A 24,508-nucleotide genomic window follows, 5' to 3' on the forward strand; every position below is an offset into this window, starting at 1 on the left:
TGCTTATTTCATGTCTGTGTCACATTTTGATAATTCCTGCAACATTTCAAATATTTTTATTATTATTATTCTATCTTTGATGTTACTATTGTACAAACTGCACCCATAAGATGGTGTGTTCTGATTGCCACATGGACCAGTCATTCCCCATCTCTCTCTCCATCTCCTCCGCCCTCCCTATCCTTTGAGACACAATATTGAAATTAGGCCAGTTAATAATCCTACAATGGCCTCTAAAAATGTTGAAGTGAAGAGAGGATTCGTTGTTGCCTTATTTTAAGAAATTGTCACAGCCACCCCAGCCTTCAGCAACCACCACCCTGATCACTCTACCAGCAAAAAGATTATGACTTGCTGAAGCTTCAGTTCATGTTTAGCACTTTTCTTTGCAATAAAAAAATTTTTAAATTAGGGTACATACATTTTTTAAGACATAATACTATTGCGCACTAATAGACTACAGTATAGCATAAACATAACTTTTATATGCACCGGAAAGCAAGAAAATTCATGTGACTCATTTTATTGAGATATTTGCTTTATTGTAGTAGTCTGTAACTGAATGCACAATATCTCCAAAGTATGCTTGTAATTGTGATTTTTATTATTGTTTTTATCAATATCATCTATTATGTTGACATATTTCCTCATATTGAATCAACTATGCAACCCTGCTATAAATCTAACCTGGTCATAGTATATTTTTAATGTTGTTGTAATTTCTTTGGTAACATTTTATTTAATATTTTTGTGTTGTTGTACTTTCTGTTTTGTTACTGTTCTAGGTATTAAGGCTTTGTTTATATTAGAATTAGTAGGATTACTTCTTTTTTCCTATTTTTGCAACCAGTTTGTGTAACATCTTTGAATGTTTGATATAATTCACTTGAATTTACTTATAAATCCATCTGTGATATTCATTTTTTCCTCTTTGAGTTTATTTATTTTTTGAAATTAGGTTATTGAATTAATCTGTTTCTTATTCTGTTAACCAGGGTATTTTATATTTTTATAAATATTGACTCACTTCATCTACATTCTCAGTTTTTTGGACAAATAATTAGGCAAAATATCTTTGATAGTTTTCTTTATTTCCTTCTCCTAGTTGTATGCCCAATTAATAGATCTTTTATTTCTTTCTCTTACTGTCGGAAAGTGTTTAGAGATATAAGTTTTCCTTAAAGGAAAAACTTAATCTCAGGTGGTTGGATACTGCACTTATTCTTCTTGTGGAAATTTTTGTTGTTTTAATTTTTTTTTCTTTGACTCTCCATAAATATTTTTATTCTAAATAATGAATGGATCTCTGGATCCATTTTTTAAATTACACACACATATAAAATTTTGATATAATAAATCAATTGCCATATCAATGATGCCAAAAGAGCTTAAAACATCTCCTAATCAGCAAACACTTGTCTTACTTTTCAAACAGAGATGGCAGTCAATGATAATACTAGTGAAGAAAATAAACTCAATCAGGGCAGCTAGGTGGCGCAGTGAGTAGAGTACCAGCCCTGGAGTCAGGAGGACCCGAGGTCAAATTCAACCTCAGACACTTGACACACTACTAGCTGTGTGACCCTGGGCAAGTCACTTGACCCCAATTGCCCTGCATTCTCCCCTGCAAAAAAAAAAAAAGAAAAAGAAAAACTCATTTGTAAAATCTTAGACAGAGGATAATAGAAGGTTATGAGCAGTGAGAAATAGAAAATGGAATAGGATGGAATAGGAAGTTCAAGTTTAAGAAAGGTTTGTCAAGAGATCCAACTAAGCAATCTTTCAGAGGCCATTTAGGCCTTTCAAAGGCCGGGAAAGATCTGCAAAGATTTTTCTTAGTTTTCACCACAAAGGACTGTTGGGTGGTGTACCACATTTGGACTCAGTCCCATATTGCTACACCGTGGGGGGAAAATGTTAGTTTAGCTAAACTAATTCAATTGTACACAGCAGAGGTTTGTTCTATGGGCACAATTTTTGGTGTTGAGGATATATGAAAAAGGGAAAGATACTGAACATTTGGGGAAAAAAAAGCACTGATCGTATTAATGCTGGAAAAAATACAATTAAGATGCCATCAATAGCTACCAACACCATATGACTAATTTCTCATCTCTACACATTTTTAAGAGAATAGTGTACATGCAAATTAAGTACATTCTAATGAAGGTATGAGAAGGGAGTAGGCAGGCATTCAGAAATAAAATGCTATAGAATAGTTAACAGCTGTACCATCAGTCAATTTATAAGGGTGCAAGATCCTACACAGCTATGCTATCTACCGTGAAAAAGTGTTAGATCTAGGAGAGCAAAATACTACCTTAAGTATTCTCCAACCCAGTGAATTCCATGTATATTCTAACATCATATGAAATAATTTGAAAAATCAGACAACTTCTGTAATCCTCTGATTGTTATATCAAGTGTAACATAAAATATGGAGACATGTCCTCACTAAAATCTCTGAGGCATAAAATTGGGAAATGAATGCTTGTAAGATGGTTTGCAAGATATAGGAATGATGTCCAGTGTAAAGTATGGTGAACTCCTCAGGATGCTCTTGTTTGTGAATAAGATTATGTTTATTGTGTTAATTTGAATGAATAGGTTAATTTTGGGGAGGAAAATACAAGTTTATCTTTTTATTGCTTTCTGTACACTTCTATCCCACTAAAACACAGCTTACATTTTTAGCAATAGTATTATAAAATCTGCTGATCTACTGCTTATAGCTTAAATTCTTACTCCTACCCACATCTCTACACAATGCAGTAAGCAGCTTTGAATAAGCTCCCATTTCATTCATTACACAATTGCTCTGAAGTTGTGTTTGACTTGGGAAAAATGATTTCCTGCTGAGCTTTTGTGAAAAGTGATTACCAGGGAGCAAAGCAATAAGCTGACCTCATATGTACATTGTTTTCTTTTGCTCTTTTCACAATTTGGAGCTACTATATTCCCTTTCATTTTTAGTCTAATTGGGTCTTTTTCTTTTAGCTCCTCTGGACCACATGGCTATATGGAAACTCATTATATTCATAAGGTCAATAGCAGAAAAATGTAAAGAAAATATTCTTGCAAATGACCTTTGAAGATTTTCATCAGCAAATGCTTGACTGATACTGGCCTTTAACATAAATTTTTCAGAATTCATTATGTTGGTCTGTTTGTTCTATGGTTTGACGATATGGCTACAATATGAAAGGCTTGCCATCATTTGCAGTTTTACTTCCTCACCACATGAGTTGCACAACAAATTTAACTATCCTCCACTGAATATTTAATAACCTGTCATAAGAACAGAAGTAATACCACATTAGCTCAGGCAGTAGCCCATTCAGTCCCATATTACATCTCTGACAGTGGCATTTTGTGTGATAACATGGCAATGACTCTGGCATCAGCCTCGAATAGTTCTACCCCACAGCATCCATGTATATGCATGTACATATACACCACACACACACACACACACACACACACACACACACACATGTGCACACACACATACAAGAAAATTATCCCAAGATCAAATAATAGTGACAACAAAATAAAGACAGAGAACCAATCACAAGATAATTTTTAAAGGAAAAGATAATGGAAAACCTGGTCATTAGCTTCTTGGTCTAATGGCAACTGCTTCCCATGCCATCTACTTTCATAGCTGGTGGTTATGATGACCTGAGGAGTCCCATGTACCTCAGTGTCCCTGCGGTTTTAGGCAGTGGTTTTTGGAGTTAACCCCTTGGCAGTACTGTGGTGGTGAATGGATGGGGTCCCACTCCTGGCATGGGTTGAGGCTAATAATCAAACTAGCTTGGAGGTTTAAGAGGAAGAAAGTGATTAAATTGCAAAAGAAAGGAATACAGAACCTAGAGGAGAATATTGTAAAGGAGGGAGGGAGGAAGGGAGTCAGAAATGTGTTGCTGGTTATAACCATTTAAACTTGTCTCCTTTTGAAGAGAAATGTAATTTCATGAGAAACTCCCCTTACCAATACAGACCAGATCCTGCTCTGCACCTTACAATCTTAGAGCTTCCTGGGGCACTGAGAGGTTGAGTGATTCATCCAGGGTCATGGTCACTGGTCAGAGGTTAGACTGGCACACATGCCTTCTAGACTCTGAGGTCAATTCTGTATCCACTGTACGTAATCTGCCTTTCATTTAATCCTGTACAGGAGGAAATAGGCAGAGTCAGAGAAAGGTAGGAGGAAAGTATTTGCAAAATTTTCTGTTTTCTATCGGTGATGTTCTGACAAACCCTCTTCCAGTCTAGTCCATCATGAACAGCACCATCCTTTTCCCTGCATGTCCCTCCCTTCCTCCACCCCTCGTTACTCTAGGGTACTGAAGTAAGTCAGATGTAGAGAGGAGGATTGAGCCCAGAAAAGTGGACTGGGAAAAGTGGTGAATAGGTCTGGCGACAGCCATTTCTCCAGGTCTTCTTGCCGTATGTCCCAAATGGTCACCCTTACCTCTCATTCAAACCAGTGGTTTGATAGCACTCATAGGAAAGCAGTGATGATAAGAAGCATGTTTACATCAAGAACATTATAAATAGTACAGTGACCAATAAAGATGAAAGTTGACTGAGGAGGCAAATCAACACACATTCAAAGAAAAGAAAGATCTTAGTGAATAAGAATATTAGAACAAAGAAATTTGAGTCAAAATTTCCTAAGGTGCAAATATTACAAAAGGCTCTGCATCTCCCTGATAGTAAGCCAATTTAAAAAGCTCCAAAATCATTCAGAAAAGCAGAAAAAAAGAAGTGAAAGTATTAAGAAAAAAGGATAGAAATTTAGAGCTCATAAGGAAGAATCATCAAATTTAACAAGAAAGTAGAGAATTTAAAACAAAGACAAAGACTCTCCACAACAATGGATTCTCTGAAAAAATAATTAGAATACAATCCTGCAGAAGCAGAAGGAAAATTAAAGCAACAAAATAAAACAGCAAAATTGGAAGGATACTAGAGCTCTACAAAACATGACAGGACATGAAGAGAGGATGTGAAGAGACAAAGCTAAGGATTATGGGTCTTGAAGAAAAAAATATCATGAAAAAGTGTATGTAAGTAGAGTTAATTAGTGGCTTCTAATGAGTAGGGTCCCCTTAGCTCACTTCATGAGATTGCAGAATGTAAGGGAGAGGTTACAGAGAAAATAAGGTATTAAGGCATTACCTTCCTTCCAGACTTGGCCTGGTCTTGTTGAGGTTTGGAGTTGAGGGGTGCTCGAGACCCCAGAATACCAACATGCCAAGTCCTTCCAAATGAATTCGACTCAAGCCTTCTCAGCCAAAGAAAAACAGAGTTTATTAAAGATTCGCCATATCGGGTAGACTCTTAGGGAGCCTCAGTATTTGTGCAGCTTATGCCAGGGGGCAGATCAAGCTGAGCTAGATTGAATCTGGGTGCCTTCATGGAGTCAAGATGGAGCTTATATACAGAAAGATTGTGGGAGGGATCTAGAGTGGTCCAGTAGCCTGGGAAGGAGGGGTTTGGGGAGGACTAGGGTGACTGGGGTGAGGTCAGACTCCAGGGTGGGAAATAGCTGAAGGCTACCTGAAGATGAGGAACAATAGAGGGCTAGGGTAACAGAGCTAGGGTATAAATATTTTGATATGATTGAGGGTGGGAAAGAGCCAGAAGGAAAAAGGTGACCAGATAATGGAAGGCTGGGCTAGGCTATTTGGGCATGAAAAGCCAGATCAAGTGGGAAGATTCAAGGTGGGATTCAAGGGGGTTCCCACAGTCTAAGCCCCATCAGTCTTGTATTATTACCTTATAAAAAATGTACCACTTTCATATTTTGAGTCATTCTGGACCTTGTAAAGATTATGAGATCTAGAGTAGTTCATACCATGAGTGGCCTTGTAAAAAGTACAAAACTATGAATGAGCCCATTCACAAATTTCAATAAGTGTAAAGTAGTGCTGACACTTTTATTTCTCTAATAGAAAATATGACAAAGTACCTTCTTCAACTTGTTGAATTTATAAGATGTTTAGCTATTGTCTGGCAAAAGAACCAGCCACAATTCTGTTGGCTTTTAAAAAGCCAGTTAGTCCACCCCTCAACCCCAAACCTCATCATAGCTAGCACTGCAGTCTCTAAGGAAGTCATCTCAGTCAATCAAGAAAGTCATGCGGCAGCTGAGAAGAAAGCCAGGTATGAAGGAAGAACAATTTTTTAAGGGAATTACTCTTCAACTTTTTCCTTGTACCTTTTTCAGAATGTAGCAAGGGTGAAAGGAGATTTCTCTCTCCTCCTTCCCCAAATAGAAATGGCATCTTTCAACTTGCCCATTAGGAAGTGTTTTGCCTAGGAGAGAACAGGTCCAGTGAATCTGATGAGGGTTTGGGGTGAGGGATGCTCAACACCCCAAAGTACCGACACACCGGGTCCTGCCGAAAGAATTCAACTCAAGCTTTCTCAGCCAAGGGAAAAGATAAAGTTTATTAAGAGTTAGCCAAATAGGCCTGCCCCAAGAGATCCCACCCCTTGCGACGCCTGTAAGGAAAGCGGGGCAGATCAATCTGAGCTAGATTGGATCTGACCAACTTCATGGAGGCAAAATGGAGATTATATACACAAAGATTGTGGGAGGGATTGAGGGGTGGTCTGGGGTGATGGAAATGACAGACAATAAAGGGCTAGGGTAACAGAGCTAGGGTATAGATATTTTGATCAGGATTAAGGATGGGAAACAGCTGGACAATAGAGGACTGGGCAAGGTAGGCATTTGGACCTAATGGTTATAGCCTCAGGCCAAGGCCAGGTCAAGTGGGAGGATCAAGGTAGGCATTTGGGCCTAATGGTTATAGCCTCAGGCCAAGGCCAGGTCAAGTGGGAGGATCAAGGTAGGCATTTGGGCCTAATGGTTATAGCCTCAGGCCAAGGCCAGATCAAGTGGGAAGATTCAAGGAGAGTTCAAGGGTTCAAGGGGTTCCCAGAGACTGTGCGCTCATCATTCCCCCCTCAAACAAATGGGACCCAAATTCTTTTGGGGTCAGGGATGAAGGTCTCAGCTTCTGAAATTGCTTCCTGCTGGCAAGGGGCATAGAGTTTGTCCCTGCCTGGATGGGTCCTGGTCTGAGCGGTCATCTGGAAGTTGATGGCTTGGAGCCTGGAGGAGATGAACTTGGCAAAGAGGTTAAGCAAACAAGCAGCAAACAGGCAGTATAGGAGTACTGAGAAAAGACAATTTCCCCAGAGGGAATTAAAGATAACTATTTCATACCTAGCTCCCCTAACCACTTGTTCTGTGTACCACACTGCTTCAGGGTTCACGAGTGTGTAGCACATCCAAATTAGGTCGGGGGTATCTAAGAGCAAGGTTTGATGTTTGGTGAGCCTGTGGTTAGCCAGGCACTGGTGGCCCTCTGCTTCCAGGGTGCTCTGGCAAGTCAGAGCTTCTAGGGGCTGGTCTGCTAGAGGCTTAGAAGCTTCCTCAATTGGAATGGCTGTAGCAGCCAGAGAATCTAATTGTTTTGGAAAACAGGGGTCAGATCCTAAGGACTGGATTAGGATTCCCAAAGCCTGTCCTGTTCTTTCATCAGCAGAGTGAGTGAAAGGTTTTTCTAGATTAGGTAGAGCTAATGCTGGAGTGGTGGTCAGTTTAGTTTTCAAAGTCCCAAAAGCTTGTGCTGGGTAGGGGCTCCACTCTAAAGGGAGTGAGTCAGGGCCTTGAGTGCCAATTAATGGTTGCAGTCCCTCCCAAGCCTTGGGCTTAATTGGATATTGACAGCAATTGGGGAACACATTAGACTCTCTGAGGCGACTAAGGACAGGGGTAGCCTGAGCAGCTTTGCCAGGAATTCTCTGATCTCAAACAACTGGCTTGACTGTCTCCCACACTTCTGGGGGAGGTCTGGTGAGCAGAGGGAAAAGAGACCTGCGAGGTTTAACTAGAGAAAATTGGCTCCCCAATTTCACCATCAGGTCCCTTCCCAACAATGAGGCAGGGCCAGAGAAGGAATGTTCAAACAACAGATCCTTGATACCCATGACCTGATGGGTCGAGGGGCATGTAGGGCCAGAGCAACTAGTTAAAACAAGAGAACATAGCTGTGATAAAGTGGGTAACCTTACCTTCAGCCTCAATTTCGCCCAGGGCTCTGTGAGAGAGGTGGAGAAAGTGGGAGCACTGCCAAGCGCCAGGCTTTCCTCTCCTTCCAGGCCTTGAGAAGACTGGAGGACAGGGTACTGGGAGGAGGCTCTACCACTTTTCCAACCTCGGGGATAATCCTTCCTCCAATGTCCCTCCTGGTTACATGCTGGGCAGAGTCCTGGAGGCATGGATCCTGGGGGCTTCCTCCAGGGGGGCGCCCTAGAGGGGCACTCCCTGGACCAGTGACCCTCCTTATGGCATCAAAGGCAGGTTTCCCCACTGCCCAAGCCAATGGGCTTCCAAGGGGACTCCCTGGAGGGGCGCTCCTTGGGTCTTTTCCTGGCCATGGCAGCAGCCAAGAATAGAGCGTGTTCTCTGTCTCTAGCCCTTTTCCTGATTTTTCTTTCCTCTGCTGCAGCCAGGTCTCTATTGTTGAAAACTCCAAAGGCTGTCTCCAGCAATTGGACCTGAGGTGTTTGGGGTCCCATGGCCAATTTCTGCAGTTTCCTCCTAATATCTGGGGCAGACTGATTAATGAAATACATGCTAAGGATTGCTGCCCCTTCAAATTGTAGGGACAGATCCCTAAAACCCTCAGTAAACTTAGTGGGGTCTTCTGAGTATCTCCCCAGCTTCTCCTTAACCTGAATGATCTCTGAAATGGAGAATGGAATGTGTACCCTGATCATCCCATAGAGGAGGAAGGCACTTCCCTCAGGGTAAAAAAGCCTTGAAGTTGCTCTGGAGACTGAGGCTTGGGGAGGGATATAGGAAGTCCCACTTCTTGTGAGGTAGGGACTGGGTAGTGCTGGCTGAACTAAATTGGACTGCAAGGCCAGGGGATCAGGCTGACAAGGGAGAAAATCAGTTGATACCTGAGGAGGGGTAGAGGTCAGAGGGGAAGACACACCAGAGACCCAAGTGGGTGCTACCTCAGAGAGAGGGGCTAGGGGAGGAGATATTGCCGTGGGGGCAGGGCCCGAGGCTGGAACCTGAGTAGAGATTGCCTTGGGGGTAGGGCCCATGGTGATAGATGTTGCAGGGCCTGCAGCAGAGGCAAGCCATGAGGCCAAAACCTGAGTAGGGGTCCCTTCGGCTGGAAATTCCTTCCTCCTTAGTAAAGGAGAAGTTAGGAGTAATTGTCGGGAGACAAACAAAATAAAACAAGAAAACAAAATATACAAAAGGTACCTGAAATTTTCCCAAATTCCCAGCGCTAAAACAATTGAAAGGATCTGGCACATGCTTCTGGATGGGGCATCCATCCATGTCCTCCATGCCTCAGAAACCATGCTTAGGTTCATGGCCTCCGACATGACCACTGGACCAAGAACCACCTGATAGTGTCAGGTTGAACAGGACAGCCGCCTGGCTGTCTGACCCACTGGGACCACTGGACCGAGAACCACCTGATAGTGTCAGGCTGAACAGGACAGCTGTCCAACCCACTGAGACCTGCTGAGGTCAGGCCTGAGAAGCACATCCAAAATGCTTGGAGAGCGAGGAGGGGGATTGGGAGAGGGGGAGGCTCACATACCTTCAGTCTTGGCTGGAGAAGAACTTGAGATTAGCAGTTCTTCCCGGTTCAGGGAACCATAACGATGAGGGTTTGGGGTGAGGGGTGCTTAACACCCCAAAGTACCGACACACCGGGTCCTGCCGAAAGAATTCAACTCAAGCTTTCTCAGCCAAGGGAAAAGATAAAGTTTATTAAGAGTTAGCCAAATAGGCCTGCCCCAAGAGATCCCACCCCTTGCGACGCCTGTAAGGAAAGCGGGGCAGATCAATCTGAGCTAGATTGGATCTGACCAACTTCATGGAGGCAAAATGGAGATTATATACACAAAGATTGTGGGAGGGATTGAGGGGTGGTCTGGGGTGATGGAAATGATAGACAATAAAGGGCTAGGGTAACAGAGCTAGGGTATAGATATTTTGATCAGGATTAAGGATGGGAAACAGGATTAAGGGTGGGAAACAGCTGAACAATAGAGGACTGGGCAAGGTAGGCATTTGGGCCTAATGGTTATAGCCTCAGGCCAAGGCTAGATCAAGTAGGAAGATTCAAAGAGAGTTCAAGGGTTCAAGGGGTTCCCAGAGACTGTGCCCTCATCAAATCCAACTGCAGGGTCGTCTAGAGGTATAAGCCCAGGGAGTCAAGTGAAATGATCCTGCCTAGCAGAAATGCTTTGCCTGGAGGGAGCAGTCAGTGTGAAGACACCACAAGAAAAGACATTGGGGTTCTGCTGAGGAAAACATGTGTATCGCCTTTACTGTGTGCATTCCCCACTACGTGCCTTTCTCTTTGTGAGGTCTGTGTATTTCTGTTCTTATCAATGATGTTGTATGTCCCACCCCTTTGTTTTATGAGAGAGATGTTTTGTAAGTACTGTATTTATTATACCATTTCAATGAATGTCTTTATTTTGATCTGTCTTCTCTGACTATGGAAAGTAAACCTGCTGGATCATATGACCAACAAGATGGGAGGACTATACGTTTTCTCTAATCCTCATGACCTCTTAGACCTCTCCAAAACAGAAATTATGTGCCAAATGTAAAGCAACTTCAGCTTTCTCCATGGTCTAGGATATCAGGAGCTCAAAAGAAGGTAAAAACCCCATGAGCTAAGCCTAACTCAAGCTCACTGCACCTCCCCCTTACAAACAATCTGACCCACAGGCCTGCAACAGAACTCAAACCCATATCTCTATTCCTCCCTGCCCTTTCTAATGCTATGGAGATCAAAGTGCTAAACTGCAGAAATTTTTGGAGGCCTCAATAACTAGCACCACAGCAGAACATTTTTTGTTCTGTAAAGGATCTCAGGAAAGCAGAGGAGCAGAGAGAACAGGGCAAGTCACATGTCTGGGCTTAAAATAGAGCTTACGCTCATACCCAGAACTTCCCCCTTCTTGGAGATCCAAACTTCATATGGCAGAAATCACCCCAAACTCTAATAGCACCAACATGGTATTACTCTGTACTGCTGGACCAGAGAACTGAGAACCAAATGGAAGGGGACAGGATACCGTATGTGTGGCATGTAGTACTCCATGAAACCCAAGGGAAAGATCTCAGCCGCCAGCTGGGGACCATTATCTCCACCATCATCCCCCTATTCACTTGGGTTAGAGAACTAGACTGGTGAACCATGAATTCCCTACCATGGGAGGAGGCTAAGATACTTTGAGAGCCAGCCCCCTAGGAAATCACTATTAGAGGGGTCAGGGAGTCTGAAAGTGAGTAATAGGGAAAATATGAGGGGAAAAAGACTTAAATCAACAAAGATCTCCAGAGGAAGAAAACTAAAAGACCTAGACCATAGCAGACAAACCAGTATGGAAAGCATTAACAGCAGATCTCCAGATCTAGTAAGTGAGTTCAGGTATCTATGAATAAAGACTGCAAACTAAAGGAAAATTATTTGATGCCTTATATTACAGAGGCTATTGATGCTTTTAAGGAGAACATGGAACTATACCATGCTGTTTCTGAGTGACGGAGAATTGTGAGAGGAGAATATGGGTACACAGTAGAAATAATCAGTGGAATAGAAAAACTTGAATCTTTGAAGATGTCTCACCAAGGAAACAAAAAGAGAACAATCAATTGGGAATGAAAATACACAGAAGTGAAGAACAATCTAGAAGAGAAACAACAAGAAATAATACTGAAAGAAAACATTCTCTCTTTTCAAGCAAAATATACTGATTTTGAAGACAGAATACATAGAAACAACCCAAGGATTATAGGTCTCCCTGAAGAACATACATCAAAAAAATTTGAACACCATAAATGCAAGAAAACATCCCAGAACTTCAGAACACAGAAAATGAAATACTAATTGAAAGAATTCATAGATCTCTTCCCCAAGAAAACCCTCAAGAAATAAAAACAAAAACCTTATGCACCCAACTCTGAGACACTCCAAGTGGTTAAATTTTAACAATTCAATTCACAAACAAAAAATTCTATAAGCAACTAGGTGAAAGGCCTTCAAGTACAAAAGAAAGGAAATTTGAATAACATAAGACTATTCTGGACCCACCAGAAAACTCAGGAGGGAATGGAATAATATATTCTAAAATGCAACAAAGCTTAAGCTGCCACTGAGATTGACATGCTGAAAATCTGATAACCATAATGAAACCATAAATGAAAAAAAAATCAATGTTCCATAATAAAGAGGCATTCAGAACATTTTTAGGAAGGAAATCTGACCTGAAGAAATTATTTGCTTCTCAAATACCCCAGGCAACAGAAATGTAGGAGGGATGAACAAATGCAGCAGCAGCTAAGGATGGCAAGGGAGTGAGTGACAGAGAGATAAGAGGCTTCTTTTTAATGTATACAAAAAGTAAAAGAGGAAGTCTGATGGAGACAATGGTGGAGAGGTAGGCGAGGGACACTATGAATAGAACTTCACCACACCCTATCTACTAGTGTATCAATGGTTTTTTGTTTGTTTGGGGGAGGGGGGAACTAAATTACAAAATGGGAGGGTGCATGAAAGTGGGGAGGGGAGGAGGATTGATTGAGTGTGTGGTGTGCTCTGGTCAAATTGAGAGATGTCAGTAGAGAGCAGTCACCCCTGAGGGCTGAGAATTCAAATAAAGTAGGGGGACAAGGTACTAACAGTTGTGGGAATCAAGAAAGGCTTTATAGAGAAGGTAGTAGTTGTGGACAGTTGCTAATTCTGTGTGGCAGAGGTGAGGAGGAAGTGCATTTCTGGTATGGTGAATGTCTAGTGCAAAGGCATAAGAGATGTGTGAGGAAAGAAGGTCAGCCTGGGTGGACCATAGAGTGTAGGGAGAATAATAATATATAATGTAACTAAAAAGGTAGGTCAGGGCCAAATTGGAGCTTTAAAAGCCAAACAGAAGAGTTTATATTTTATACAGAGGAAATAAATAGGTGCTAAACATTACTAGAGGATGGACATGGTCAGATGTGTGGCTAAAGTGTTGTACCAGAAGCGAGTGAGACACGCCACAGAGTATAAGTTTTAAATGGAGAATTTATTAGCCCACGGCCATTAGGGGTATGTTACCCAGATCAAATGGCCCCGTGTTGGGGTGAAGGTGTGGCTTTTATAGGACATATGGGTACAGAGGTTAATTATCGCCTGGAACCTACAGGCCAGGTCACAGGGTGGGGGGAACAGGAACAAAGATCAAAAGATTCTGATAGGTTATCCTTAAGTGGGATAATCTTATTGACATTCCTTGGTGAAGTCACGGAGCCCCAGGGATATCTACTAGACAGAAAGGGTCTGCCAGGTCATCCTTCAGTGGGATGGTCCTATCTATTGACATTCCTTGGAGGAGTCACAGGGCCCCAGGGATATCTGCTAAATGCCGAAGAGATCTGAGTCCATTCTTTCTGGGGGTGCTTGTCAGTAGCTAGGGAGTTTCTCAGGGGTTCCTAACAGTAACTGATTTTTCCAGTATTACAAAAGATCACCTTGACATTTGTGTGGAAGATGGATTGGAGTGGGAAGAGACTTGAGACAGGAAGACCAATTTGGAATACTTTGCAAATGTCTAAGCAAGAAGGGAGGAGTCCCTGAATTAAGAATTTGGTTCGGTGAATGGAGAGAAACTATTAGTGCAGTTCGCTTGTCACTAATACTTCATTCATTTGTACATGTACGTTGGAATCCAAAGATTTTATTATTCATTCAATTATTACCTTGCACAGCCCTCCCTCACTCAAATCAAAGTCAACTGCAAGTCATGTCATCATTTCCCTAATGTTATGGTCTTCTTCGAAAACGAAGGACAAACACAACAACAACAGTTTTATTATTTTAGTTTTTTCTCTTGTAAACTTCTCAGTGTAACTGCTATCTTTTCCCTACATTTTACTCTTTATGGCATATAGGTTATTGGATATATTTAGGCAATTTCTCCAGTTTCCATTTCTTTTCATTTTGTAGGATTAAGGAAAATACATTTTTATCTGCTCTTCCTAGGCCCACTCCTTTGACTAGCCAGGAAATTGCCATTTCTTTATTTGAAACCCATGTTAGAGAAATTCAAATCCTAATTTCAAATAGAATCTTCTTTAACCAGCTACTCATTTTTGAAATCCACCTTTCCCTTCAGATTTCTCTTTCTTTAATATGTAGATAGAGAATATTGCTAGAGGTTTAAATGGACAAATAAAGTTTGTCTTGCAGTGTTTCTAAAATTTGTCATTTATTAGATTTTCCCACTTAACTAGTTTCTTAATGCTTTTCCTATTCTAATAAAAGTCCAGTCATCTCTGTTAATGATCTTTTAATTATTCCACTGTTCACTATCTCCACAGAATCTTCTGAAGACAGCTTTGGATTTTCTCAAGCTAGAGAAGCTTGAATTTAGTGGAATTCGAGGGAATGCTTTGAGTCAACAGGTCCAGAGCATGTATGAGGAATTCCAGACTGTGTACAAAACCTTTTCAGAATGCTCCTATGACTGTCTGGACCTTACACACACAGTAAGTTTCATATCCAGTGTTCTGGATGGGCGTATGATTAAGCTATCTGCTTGCAGCACTTCCCATGGATCTTTCTCTCTTTCTGCTGTTGAAGAAGTAAGCTATTGCTTCCTCTTTCCACTTTATTAGTTAGGAGAAGCAGATAAGATAAACCAAGAGTTTCACAGTGGCAGAAGGAAGGATAAATAAAAACGTAAAGAAAGTCCACAATAGTATAAGCAGGTGTGAAGGAAAATGAGCCCTCATTCTCAAACTAAAAGGAAGTCTCCCCAGAGATCATGAAATAACAGCAAAAAGGAAATAAAACTGTTAAAATAAGATATTAGAAATGAAATTAGGTCAGAAATCAGAGCTCTTATTGTAGAATTGAAAAAAAAAACCACAGTATAGAACTTCAAAGATAAGATAGCATTCTCTCCAAAGAAGTAGAAGCTCTAAAACATTAAATGACAGAGTTATTATACAAAAATGCAACTTTGAAAGATGATTCGGCAAAAGAGAAACAAAAGGAACCAATATTTTAAAGAACAAATATTAATTCTATAAGATGACAAAGTAGCTGACCTTGAAGATAATGTGCAGAAATAACTTAATCGTTGGCATTTATATTTCACTTTGAAGTTTGCAATGCATTTTACAAATATTATTTCATTTGATACTCACATTAACCCTGGGAGGTAAACTCTATTATTATCCTTATTTTACAGATGGTGAAATAAACAAACTATAAAGATAATTAGTTTCCCCAAAGAACCTGACAAGTTAAAAAAAAAAAAGTAACCCTGTAAACTGCATTGCAGGAATAGTAAAAGAAAACTTTCCAGGACATTTTAATAAAGGCATTAAAATACTGACTACAGCCATAGATCACTGCTAAAATGAGCAACCCCCTTTTCAGCTTCCTTTTATGTGTTGTTTCCCCCATTAGAGTGTAAGCTCTTTGAGGAAAGAAACTTTTTCTGTACTTCTGTTTGTATTCCCGAGGAGTGCTTAGCACAGTGCCTGGCACATAGGAAGCATTTAATAAATATTAATTGCCTTTTTGCTGCCTCTTGCTGTGTATTTAAACACAAAAATAATTAATTAATAAAAACATAAGCAAAAGACCCAAAACTAAGTGGAGACAATGACAATGTATAATGGGTAAGTCAAAGCACAATTCATTGAAACAATTAATAATTATATGAAAAATAATGATAGGGCTGAGATAACATACCAATATTTCTAGGATATAGCTAAAGTAGTATACATACTGAAAAATTAGAAAAAAGAGTAATGAAGTGATGAAATATAGAACTAGATGACAATTTTTTTTAAGAAATAGGCATAAAGAAATCTTTATACTTTTAGACTTAAATACTAAAACTTAAATACAAAATAAAAAAGAAAAATTATAAACTTAAATATTGAAACAAATACAAAATAAGAAAAGAAAAAAAGCATGTCCTGTGCACAGTAGAATGTAAGAGAGGATTAAAAATATATAGCAATAAATTTCCATTTCAAGAAAGCCTGTATAATAAAAACTACACATGGTGTTTAGAGCTGTCCATCTTTGCTTCCTTGTAAGTTTCCTTTTCTTCTGTGTACCTTTTACTTTGTTCTTTTTCCCTCCTTCCTCCACCTCCAAAGGCTACAATTAAGCACAGATCTATTTATATATAGATATGGATATTTACATACACACACACACACACACACATATATACGTGTGTGTGTGTATACACACACATAAATATACATGTATAGACATATACTTTCCCTAGCAAATTCTACTCCTGATCTTTGTTTTTATGTTTGTGCATATCTCTTATTTCCTATGCTTCCTAATTCCTCTACTGTATGTCTAGTCTATCCTCTCTCTGCCTGGCCCTCCTATTACTTAACCTACCCCCACTCCCCCACCCCAGGATCCCTCCCTTATCCTCCCATTCCCATAAATCTAAACACCCTTCTATACTCCCTTTTGACCTATTCCTGGTGAATATCAGGCCACTGAAGGAGAAAGTGAGGCTGGTGACTTTGCACAGCCCTCCCTCACTCAAATCAAAGTCAATTGTGAGTAGCCTCCCCTCCCCTCCCCTTCCTTCCCTTCCCCTCCCCTCCCTTAAGTTTTAAATACAATTCCCTCTGGAGTTCATAGACTGAACAATAATAGGTCCCTGCTCTCCTAGCACTGAGTGAATGTAAATAGTAAATAGTAAGTTTTTCTCATTTGGCCAGGAACCCTGAGGGTCTTCCCCTCGCATTTGATTTGGTATTTTTTTTTGAGCTTTGATTAAAGGGGCCATCCCTTGATTAACTTCTTAAATAGGCCTATTTACCGAATGGATGTTACCTCACTCAAAGTGGGAACCCAAAAAGACCTTAGCCTAAAAGGGCCAGAGTCTCCCAATGCATGCTGGGCCATCACCAGTCATCCTGGTGAATACCAGGCCATTGGACCCAGATGGCCGTGGAGGAGAAAATGAGGCTGGTAACCTTGCACAGTCCTCCCTCACTCAAATCAAAGTCAACTGCAAGTTGTGTCATCATTTCCCTGATATCATGGTCCTCTTGGAGAACAAAGGACAAACACAACAACAGACCTTTTTCCTCACCCTCCCCTCTAGAGAGCCCTCCCTTATCCTTTCCCCCCTCCCTATTCCCTTAGCATTTTATTTCTTTATGAATTTAGAAGACTTTTATACTCTTCTAGATATACATGTGTGCCCTCATGAACCCATTCCTGATGAAAGTAGGTTTCCAGAACTACCAGCCCTCCTCCCTCATCTAATTCCTCTGTGTCAGTTCCTTCTCTTGCACCTCGTTTGTATAGGATAATTACTCTTTTTAGCTGTTCCTGAACAGTTTTACTTTTTAAAATCACATCATACTCAGGTCTACCTCAATCTTTCTTATAAACTGCCTAATTACTGATAACAATCTTAAACATACTTTTTACAAAAGGTAAACAATCTGTCCTTATTGGGTCCCTTGTATTTGTCTTTGGTCTTTGGTATATATCTTATATTTCTTTTGGCTCTTGTATGTCAAATCTTCTATTAAGTTCAGTTATTTTGTTTTTCAAACAAAATCCTAAGAATCTGACAATTCATTAAATGTCCATTTTTTTTCATTCAAGATTATGCTTAGCTTTGCTGTGTATGATATTTTCTTTTGCTCTTCAATATGTATAGTGTTCCAAGACCTTCAGTCTTTTAGTGTGACCAATACTAGGTTGTGTGTGATTCTAATTCTGGCACTGCCATATTTTAATTGTTTTTTATTCTTGTTGCTCATAATATTTTATCCTTGTGCTAGGGGTTTCAGAATTTAACTATGATATTCCCATGGGTTTTCCTTCTAGGCTGTCTTTCAGGTGGTGGTCAGTGGATTTTTTTTGTTCTTTTTCTACTTTCCCCTCTTATTCTAATGCTTCAGGGCAATTTTCTTTCATTATCTTGCATTATTGTATCAAGATTCTTTTTTTGATCATAGCTTTCAAATAGTACAATTATTCTTATGTTTTCTTTTCTTGATCTGTTCTCCAGATTAGTTGTTTTTCTTATGAAATGTTCATATTCTCATCTATTTTTTTCATTCTTTATATTTTGTTTTATTATTTCTTGATATCTTATAACTTTGCCACCTTCCCCTTGACCAGTTCTGATTTTCAAGGAGTTGTTTTCTTCCTTAAGATTCTGAAACTCCTTTTCTAATTGGTTGACTTTTTTTATATATCTTCTTGTTTTTCTTAGTTTGTTTTTTTTTTTTTAGTTTTAACTCTATCTCTCTCATTTGATTTTTAAAGTCTCCTTTAAGTTCTTCTATGAATTCTTTTTGGGCAGGTGACCATTTGATATTCCTTGGGGTAGAATAGGGTTTCTTTGCTTCGATCTTCTCCTCTGAAGACAAACCCCAATCTTCTCTATTCCCGTAGTAACTCTCCATGGTTGGATTCTTTCTCCTTTGCCTGTGCATTTTTTTTAAAATTTGTAGTAACTTAGTTTTTGTAATCACCTCTAGCCCTGGGGGTGGGGGATGGTGCCTCTGGCCTCATATCCTCCTTCGGTTCTTCTTTCTGGCCTGGAACTGGCCTGGAACTGAAACCAAGACCTCCAGCTTCCTGTAAGTGCCCACAGCCAGCAGCGTTCCTGCTCCATTGTTTCTGCACTCACCATCCCGTGCTGGTTCCTTCTCACCCAGGGCTGTGTCTCTGAAGCACAGCTAGGTCTTGGTATTCCTTGTCAGCAGAGGTTCCCTCTATCTTCCCCAGCTCAGATGCCCAACTCCCCTCACTGTCCTGGAGGTAAAAGTTCCTGTGGCTCAGGTCAAGGCAGCCCTCAACCCAGCTAACTCCAGGGCTTGTAGCTTGTTTAAGGTGTTTACTCTTCACAGGGACCAAACCTAGTCCTGGTATTTTTCTTCAGATCTCCTCCCATCATCCCAGAAGGACTTCTGTACCATCCCTACTCTTATTTATTTTTACCACTCTGTTCTAGGCACTATTTTATCTCATTTGTAGGGGAAAATCTTGAGAGCTTAGAATTTTCTGACTTACTCTGTTATCTTCCAGAATCCTCTCAGCACAAAGAAATCTTTAAAATTTGAGAAGAGATAAAATAGAAGTGAAAGAATTATAGAAATAAGTTAAATTGCTAAAATAAAAGTCAATTCTTTGGAAAGACTAAGAAAATTGATAAGTCTTTGAAAAACCTGATTTTTTTTAAAAGGGAAAGGATAATCACATTACCAAAATTTTTTAAAAACAAAATTACAACGAATAAAAAGTAAAAAGATTTATCAAAACCTTTCTACACTGTTGTACCAGAAGCGAGCAAGACACACCACACAGTATAAGTTTTAAGTGGAGAATTTATTAGCTGGCAGCCATCAGGGTACGGCACCACAAATTAATGGCAAATGGGTTGGGGTGATGGCTTGGCTTATATAGGATATGGGGGTACAGAGTGGGGGGAGAAACAGGAACAAAGGTCCTGGCTGATCAAAAGATTCAGTCAGGTTATCTTACTAGTGGGATAATCTCATTTACATTCCTTGGTGGAGTCACGGAGTCCCAGGGATATCTCCCAGGAAGGGTCTGTCAAGTTATCTCTCAGTGGGATGGTCCTGTCTATTGACATTCCTTGGAGGAGCCATGGGAGTCCCAGGGAGTTTGCTAAATACCAAAGATATCTGAGTCCATTCTTTCTGGGGGTGCTTGTCAGTAGCTAGGGGTTTCTCAGGGGTTCCTAATTTTCCTTGTATTACAACACAACTATGTGCTAGCAAAATTAATCATTTAAAAGAAGTCGAGGATTATCTACAAAAACATAAGATACTCATAACAGAACAAGATATAGAAAATCTTAAAGAAACCAGTTACAGAAAATGAAATTGAGTAAGCCATAGAGGAACTACTTGTGAAAGAAGTCTTTGGTTTAGATGAATTTACACATGAATTCTAACAAGCATTATAAAAGTAATTAATACCTACGTGACACAAATTATTCTCAAAATTAGAGAGGAATCATTCTACCAAGTGCCTTTTATGAGACAAATATAGTCTTAATATCTTGGCCAGGGAAGGATGAAACAAAGAAAGAGAACTATACACCAATATCACTAATGAATACATACGCAAAAAAAAATTAAATAAAATGTAGCACAATTTCAAGCTATTACAGTAATATATTTAAAAAATTCTTCATTATTGCCAAGTTGGATTTATACCAAAGATGCAGGAATAAATCAGCAGTAGGAAAACAATTGACATAATCATATACTCACCACCCCAAAATTATATCAATTGATGTAGGAAAAATGCCTCTGACAAAACACATTTACTTATGCTAAAACTTAAAAAATGCAGTCCTAGGAATATGATTTTAATATAACAAATATCATATATCTAAAACAAAAAGCTATTATTATTTGCAACAGGAAAGTATAAGTATCTTTCCCAATTAACACGAAAGTAAAGCGAGGCTGACCCTTTCCCCAGTATTATTTGCTGTAGTTCTAGCTATACTTGCTATAGCAATAAGGGAAAGAAAGGTTAAACCATAGCCAAAAGGAAACAAAATTATCCCTATTTGAAGATGACATAATTATTTGCTTAAAAATGCTCAAAGAAATAATTGACACAATCATTTGCTTTAGTAAAGTAGTAGGATATGACATAAATCCATAAAAGCAATAAGCATTTTAATTTAGTAATAATAAAATCCAATAGTCAAATCAACAAGTATTTATTAAGCACCCACTATGTGCCAGGCAGAGTGGTTTTGGGCTATTCCCTCAAACTCTTGGGAGAAAGGTACTTGTCAGCAAGGGTCAAATGCCTGTGAGTCACAAATAGGAAGTCAGACTGAAAGTAAAGAGCTTTCTTAGCATACTAAGGAATCTGCCAGTAGGAAATCTGGCTCCCTAGGGTACAGACATGGTTTTTGTTGTCTTACATGCTTAGTTAGAGTACACAGCCAATCAGCAGCCTTTTGCAGAATCTTAAGATAGATAAATAACAAGAGAGGGAGGGGTAAAGAAAGAGGGGATCAGTCAAAGGAGAAAAGAGTAAAAAGGGATTGTTTGAAATGCAAGTGGAAGGATTTATTATCTGAAGAAGAAAACATTCCCTGTTTAAGTTCAAGAGAGGAGAGCTAGAGGCCAAAGACTTTTGCAACTGTGAAAGAGGTCTTTTTTAAGCAAAACTGCAGTATCTCTCATCCAAGAACAATAAGTAGTTGCTACAGCAGTGGTGGAGGCCATCTAATTTACTATGACTTTGCACAAGGGTTGAAGATTTTCTAATATTAGGTCACTCAGTAGTTGGGGTATTATTAGTCCATCAAGATGTCATTAAAATCATTCTGTGATTTTAAAATCAACTGTGGTTCCATTTTTTCCCACAGTGCTAAGCACTGGGAATACTAAAACAGGCAAAAAAAAATACTCCCCTCTTTCAAGAAGCTCAGAGAGTAGTGGGGGAGACAATGTGTAAAAATATATATATACAAGTAAGATATGTACAGGATAAATTGAAGAAAATCTCAAAGGAAGATACTAAGATTAATAAGAACTGGGAGACAGGAGGAAGAAAGCAAAAGCAAAATCCCATTCAAACAGCTACAAAATGAAAAAAAATCTGAGATTCAGTCTAACAAGATAACGCATAATATTCATATGACTACAATTAGAAAACACTCTTTAAAGAAATAAAGACTGCCTTAACAAATGCCTATTTGCTGCTGCTGATTGGGTAGCAATAGAGTAAAGGTGATAGTACTACATAAAGTAATTTACATTTGTTAGTGCTGTGTCAAACTACCAAGAGGTTTCTTTATAGAACTAGACAAAATAATTGCAGAATTCATTTGAAGGAGTAAAAGGTCTGAAATCTCGAGGGAAATAGTGAAAATAAATAGGAATAAAAAAAAGAGTATAGCACTTTCAGAATTCAAATTATAAGATGAAGCATTAATCATTAGAAGTATTTCATGTTGGTTCAAAGAATAGAAAAGTTGATCAGTGAAATAGAATAGAAAAGTAAGAATCAAAACTAGTTGAAGTGACTAATCCAATGTTGAATAAACCCAAGAATATTAACTATGTGGGGAAGAACTTTCTATTAGACAAAAACTTCTGGGAAAACTGGAAAGTCATTTGGCAGAAATCAAGTTTAGATCAACACCTTATGCCACATAGTAGAATAAACTTAAAAGGATTTTATAAACCAATTATAAAGGGTCATACCATTTAAAAAATGGAAGAGAATATAATCAAGCACTTTTCTCAACTGTCACCAGCAGAAGAATTTTGAAACCAAAAGGATAGAAGAGATTACAAAAACTAAAGGAGATAATTGTGATACCACAAAATTGAAAAAATTTTGCACAAAATAAATCAAGTCTATCTAGGATAAGGCTTTGTTATTTAAGTTATTTAGAGGGCCCTAAACTTATTTGGCCTACCACCCCCTTTTGAAAAAAATTAATCAGCACCCCTCCAGAAATCTGCTTTTTTAAACCTTTTAACGTTTTTTTTTAAAAGAATTCCCGTCATTTAAACTACTACCACCTCCTCCCCCACCACCCCCACATCATTCAAGTGCCCCCCAAGGGCCAGTATCACCCACTTTGGGAACCTGTGTGAGGGAATTAAAAATATGTGAAACCAAGAGGCCATCCCAGAATGGGCAGGTGGTAACAGAATATGAACAAATAGTTCCCAAGTAAAGAATTTTGAGTTCTTAAATCATAAATATAGAGCTGGAAGGTACCTCAGAGGTTATCTAGTCCAATGATATCAAACTCAAATAGAAATAGATCCTTTTCTATGGCATGTTGACTTAAAAACCACAAATTAGCATTATCTGTGTTGAAATGCTATTTTTATTTATTTTGTTAAACACTCCCCAATTACATTTTAATATGGTTCAGCCTTGCCCAGGGGCTGCAAGTTTGACACCTCTGACCTCGTCTAAACCCACCATCATAAAGATAGCTGCTAAGGCCCTGAGTGGTTAAGTAATTTGCCCAAAGTCACAGAGGTATTAAATGGCAGAGCCAAGGTTTCAACCCAGAGCCTTTGACTCCAACTACTCTACCTTATGCCCAAAGATCAAAGTAGGTCCCTATATGCCATGATATTCACAGTCGCTCTTTTGGTGGTAGCAATGAACTGGAACTTTGGGAATGGTTAAATATATTCTGAGAAAGGAAATAACAGAATATTATTGTACCTTAAGAAATGATAAGTATTAAAAATTCTGAGAAACATGAAAAAACTTAAATAAATTAACATAGTATGAAGTAAGCAGCATTAGAAATTAATATATACGATAACTACAACAACCACCATGCATAAGTAGTTGCCACATCTTATTGACTCTACCTCAACAATATTGCTTTCATCTATTCCCTTATGTCTAGTTATAGTGCCACCACCCTAGGACAGGACCCAATCACCTCTAACTCAGACTATTACAGTAGCCTCTTAATTGGTGACCTTGCTCTCTGTCTTTTTTCTTTTTTTTTCTTTTTTTTTGTAATCGAATATATTTTATTTTATATATTTTAATTTAATTTAATTTAAATTTATTTATTTAACATATTTGGTTTTCAGCATTGATTTTCACAACAGTTTGAATTACAAATTTTCTCCCCATTTCTACCCTCCCCCCCACTCCAAGATGGCATATATTCTGGTTCCCCAGTCAGCCCTCCCCTCTATTACCCCCCCTCCCCTCTCATCCCCCTTTCCCTTCCTTTCTTGTAGGGCAAGATAAATTTCTATGCCCCATTGCCTGTGTATCTTATTTTTTAGCTGCATGCAAAAACTTTTTTTTTGTTTTTGAACATCTGTTTTTAAAACTTTGAGTTCCAAATTCTCTCCCCTCTTCCCTTCCCACCCACCCTCCCTAAGAAGTCGAGCAATTCAACCTAGGCCACACGTGTATCATTATTTATGACCCTTCCACAATACTCATGTTGTGAAAGGCTAACTACATTTTGCTCCTTTCCAATCCATCCCGCTTTATTGAATTTTCTCCCTTGACCCTGTCCCCTTTCCAAAGTGTTTGTTTTGATTACCTCCACCCCCATCTGCCCTCCCCTCCATCATCCCCCCCCCTTTTATTTTTTTTTAATCTTCCTCCCTCTTCTTTCCTGTGGGGTAAGATACCCAACTGAGTGTGTATGATATTCCCTCCTCAGGCCAAATCTGATGAGAGCAAGGTTCACTCATTCCCCCCTCACCTGCCCTCTCCCCTCCTCCCACAGAACTGCTTCCTCTTGCCACCTTTATGCGAGATAATCCACCCCATTCTATCTCTACCTATCTCCCTCTCTCAGTATGTTGCTCTCTCATCCCTTAGTTTCATTTTATTTCTTTTAGATATCTTCCCTTCATCTTCAACTCACCCTGTGT

At 39.3% G+C, this 24,508-nt stretch overlaps 1 protein-coding gene across 1 annotated transcript in view; it reads left to right on the plus strand.

Annotated features, from left to right (window-relative positions):
• Nucleotides 1–24,508, plus strand: part of DNAH9 (dynein axonemal heavy chain 9) — a 529,624-nt gene that overhangs the window by 54,911 nt on the left and 450,205 nt on the right. The window contains exon 6 of the mRNA XM_036755666.1: nt 14,432–14,599. Within this exon, the coding sequence (XP_036611561.1) occupies nt 14,432–14,599 (168 nt within the window). The remainder of the gene's footprint in view (nt 1–14,431; nt 14,600–24,508) is intronic.

Source organism: Trichosurus vulpecula, chromosome 4, assembly GCF_011100635.1.
Source record: "Trichosurus vulpecula isolate mTriVul1 chromosome 4, mTriVul1.pri, whole genome shotgun sequence".
Classification (NCBI taxonomy): Eukaryota; Metazoa; Chordata; class Mammalia; order Diprotodontia; family Phalangeridae; genus Trichosurus; species Trichosurus vulpecula.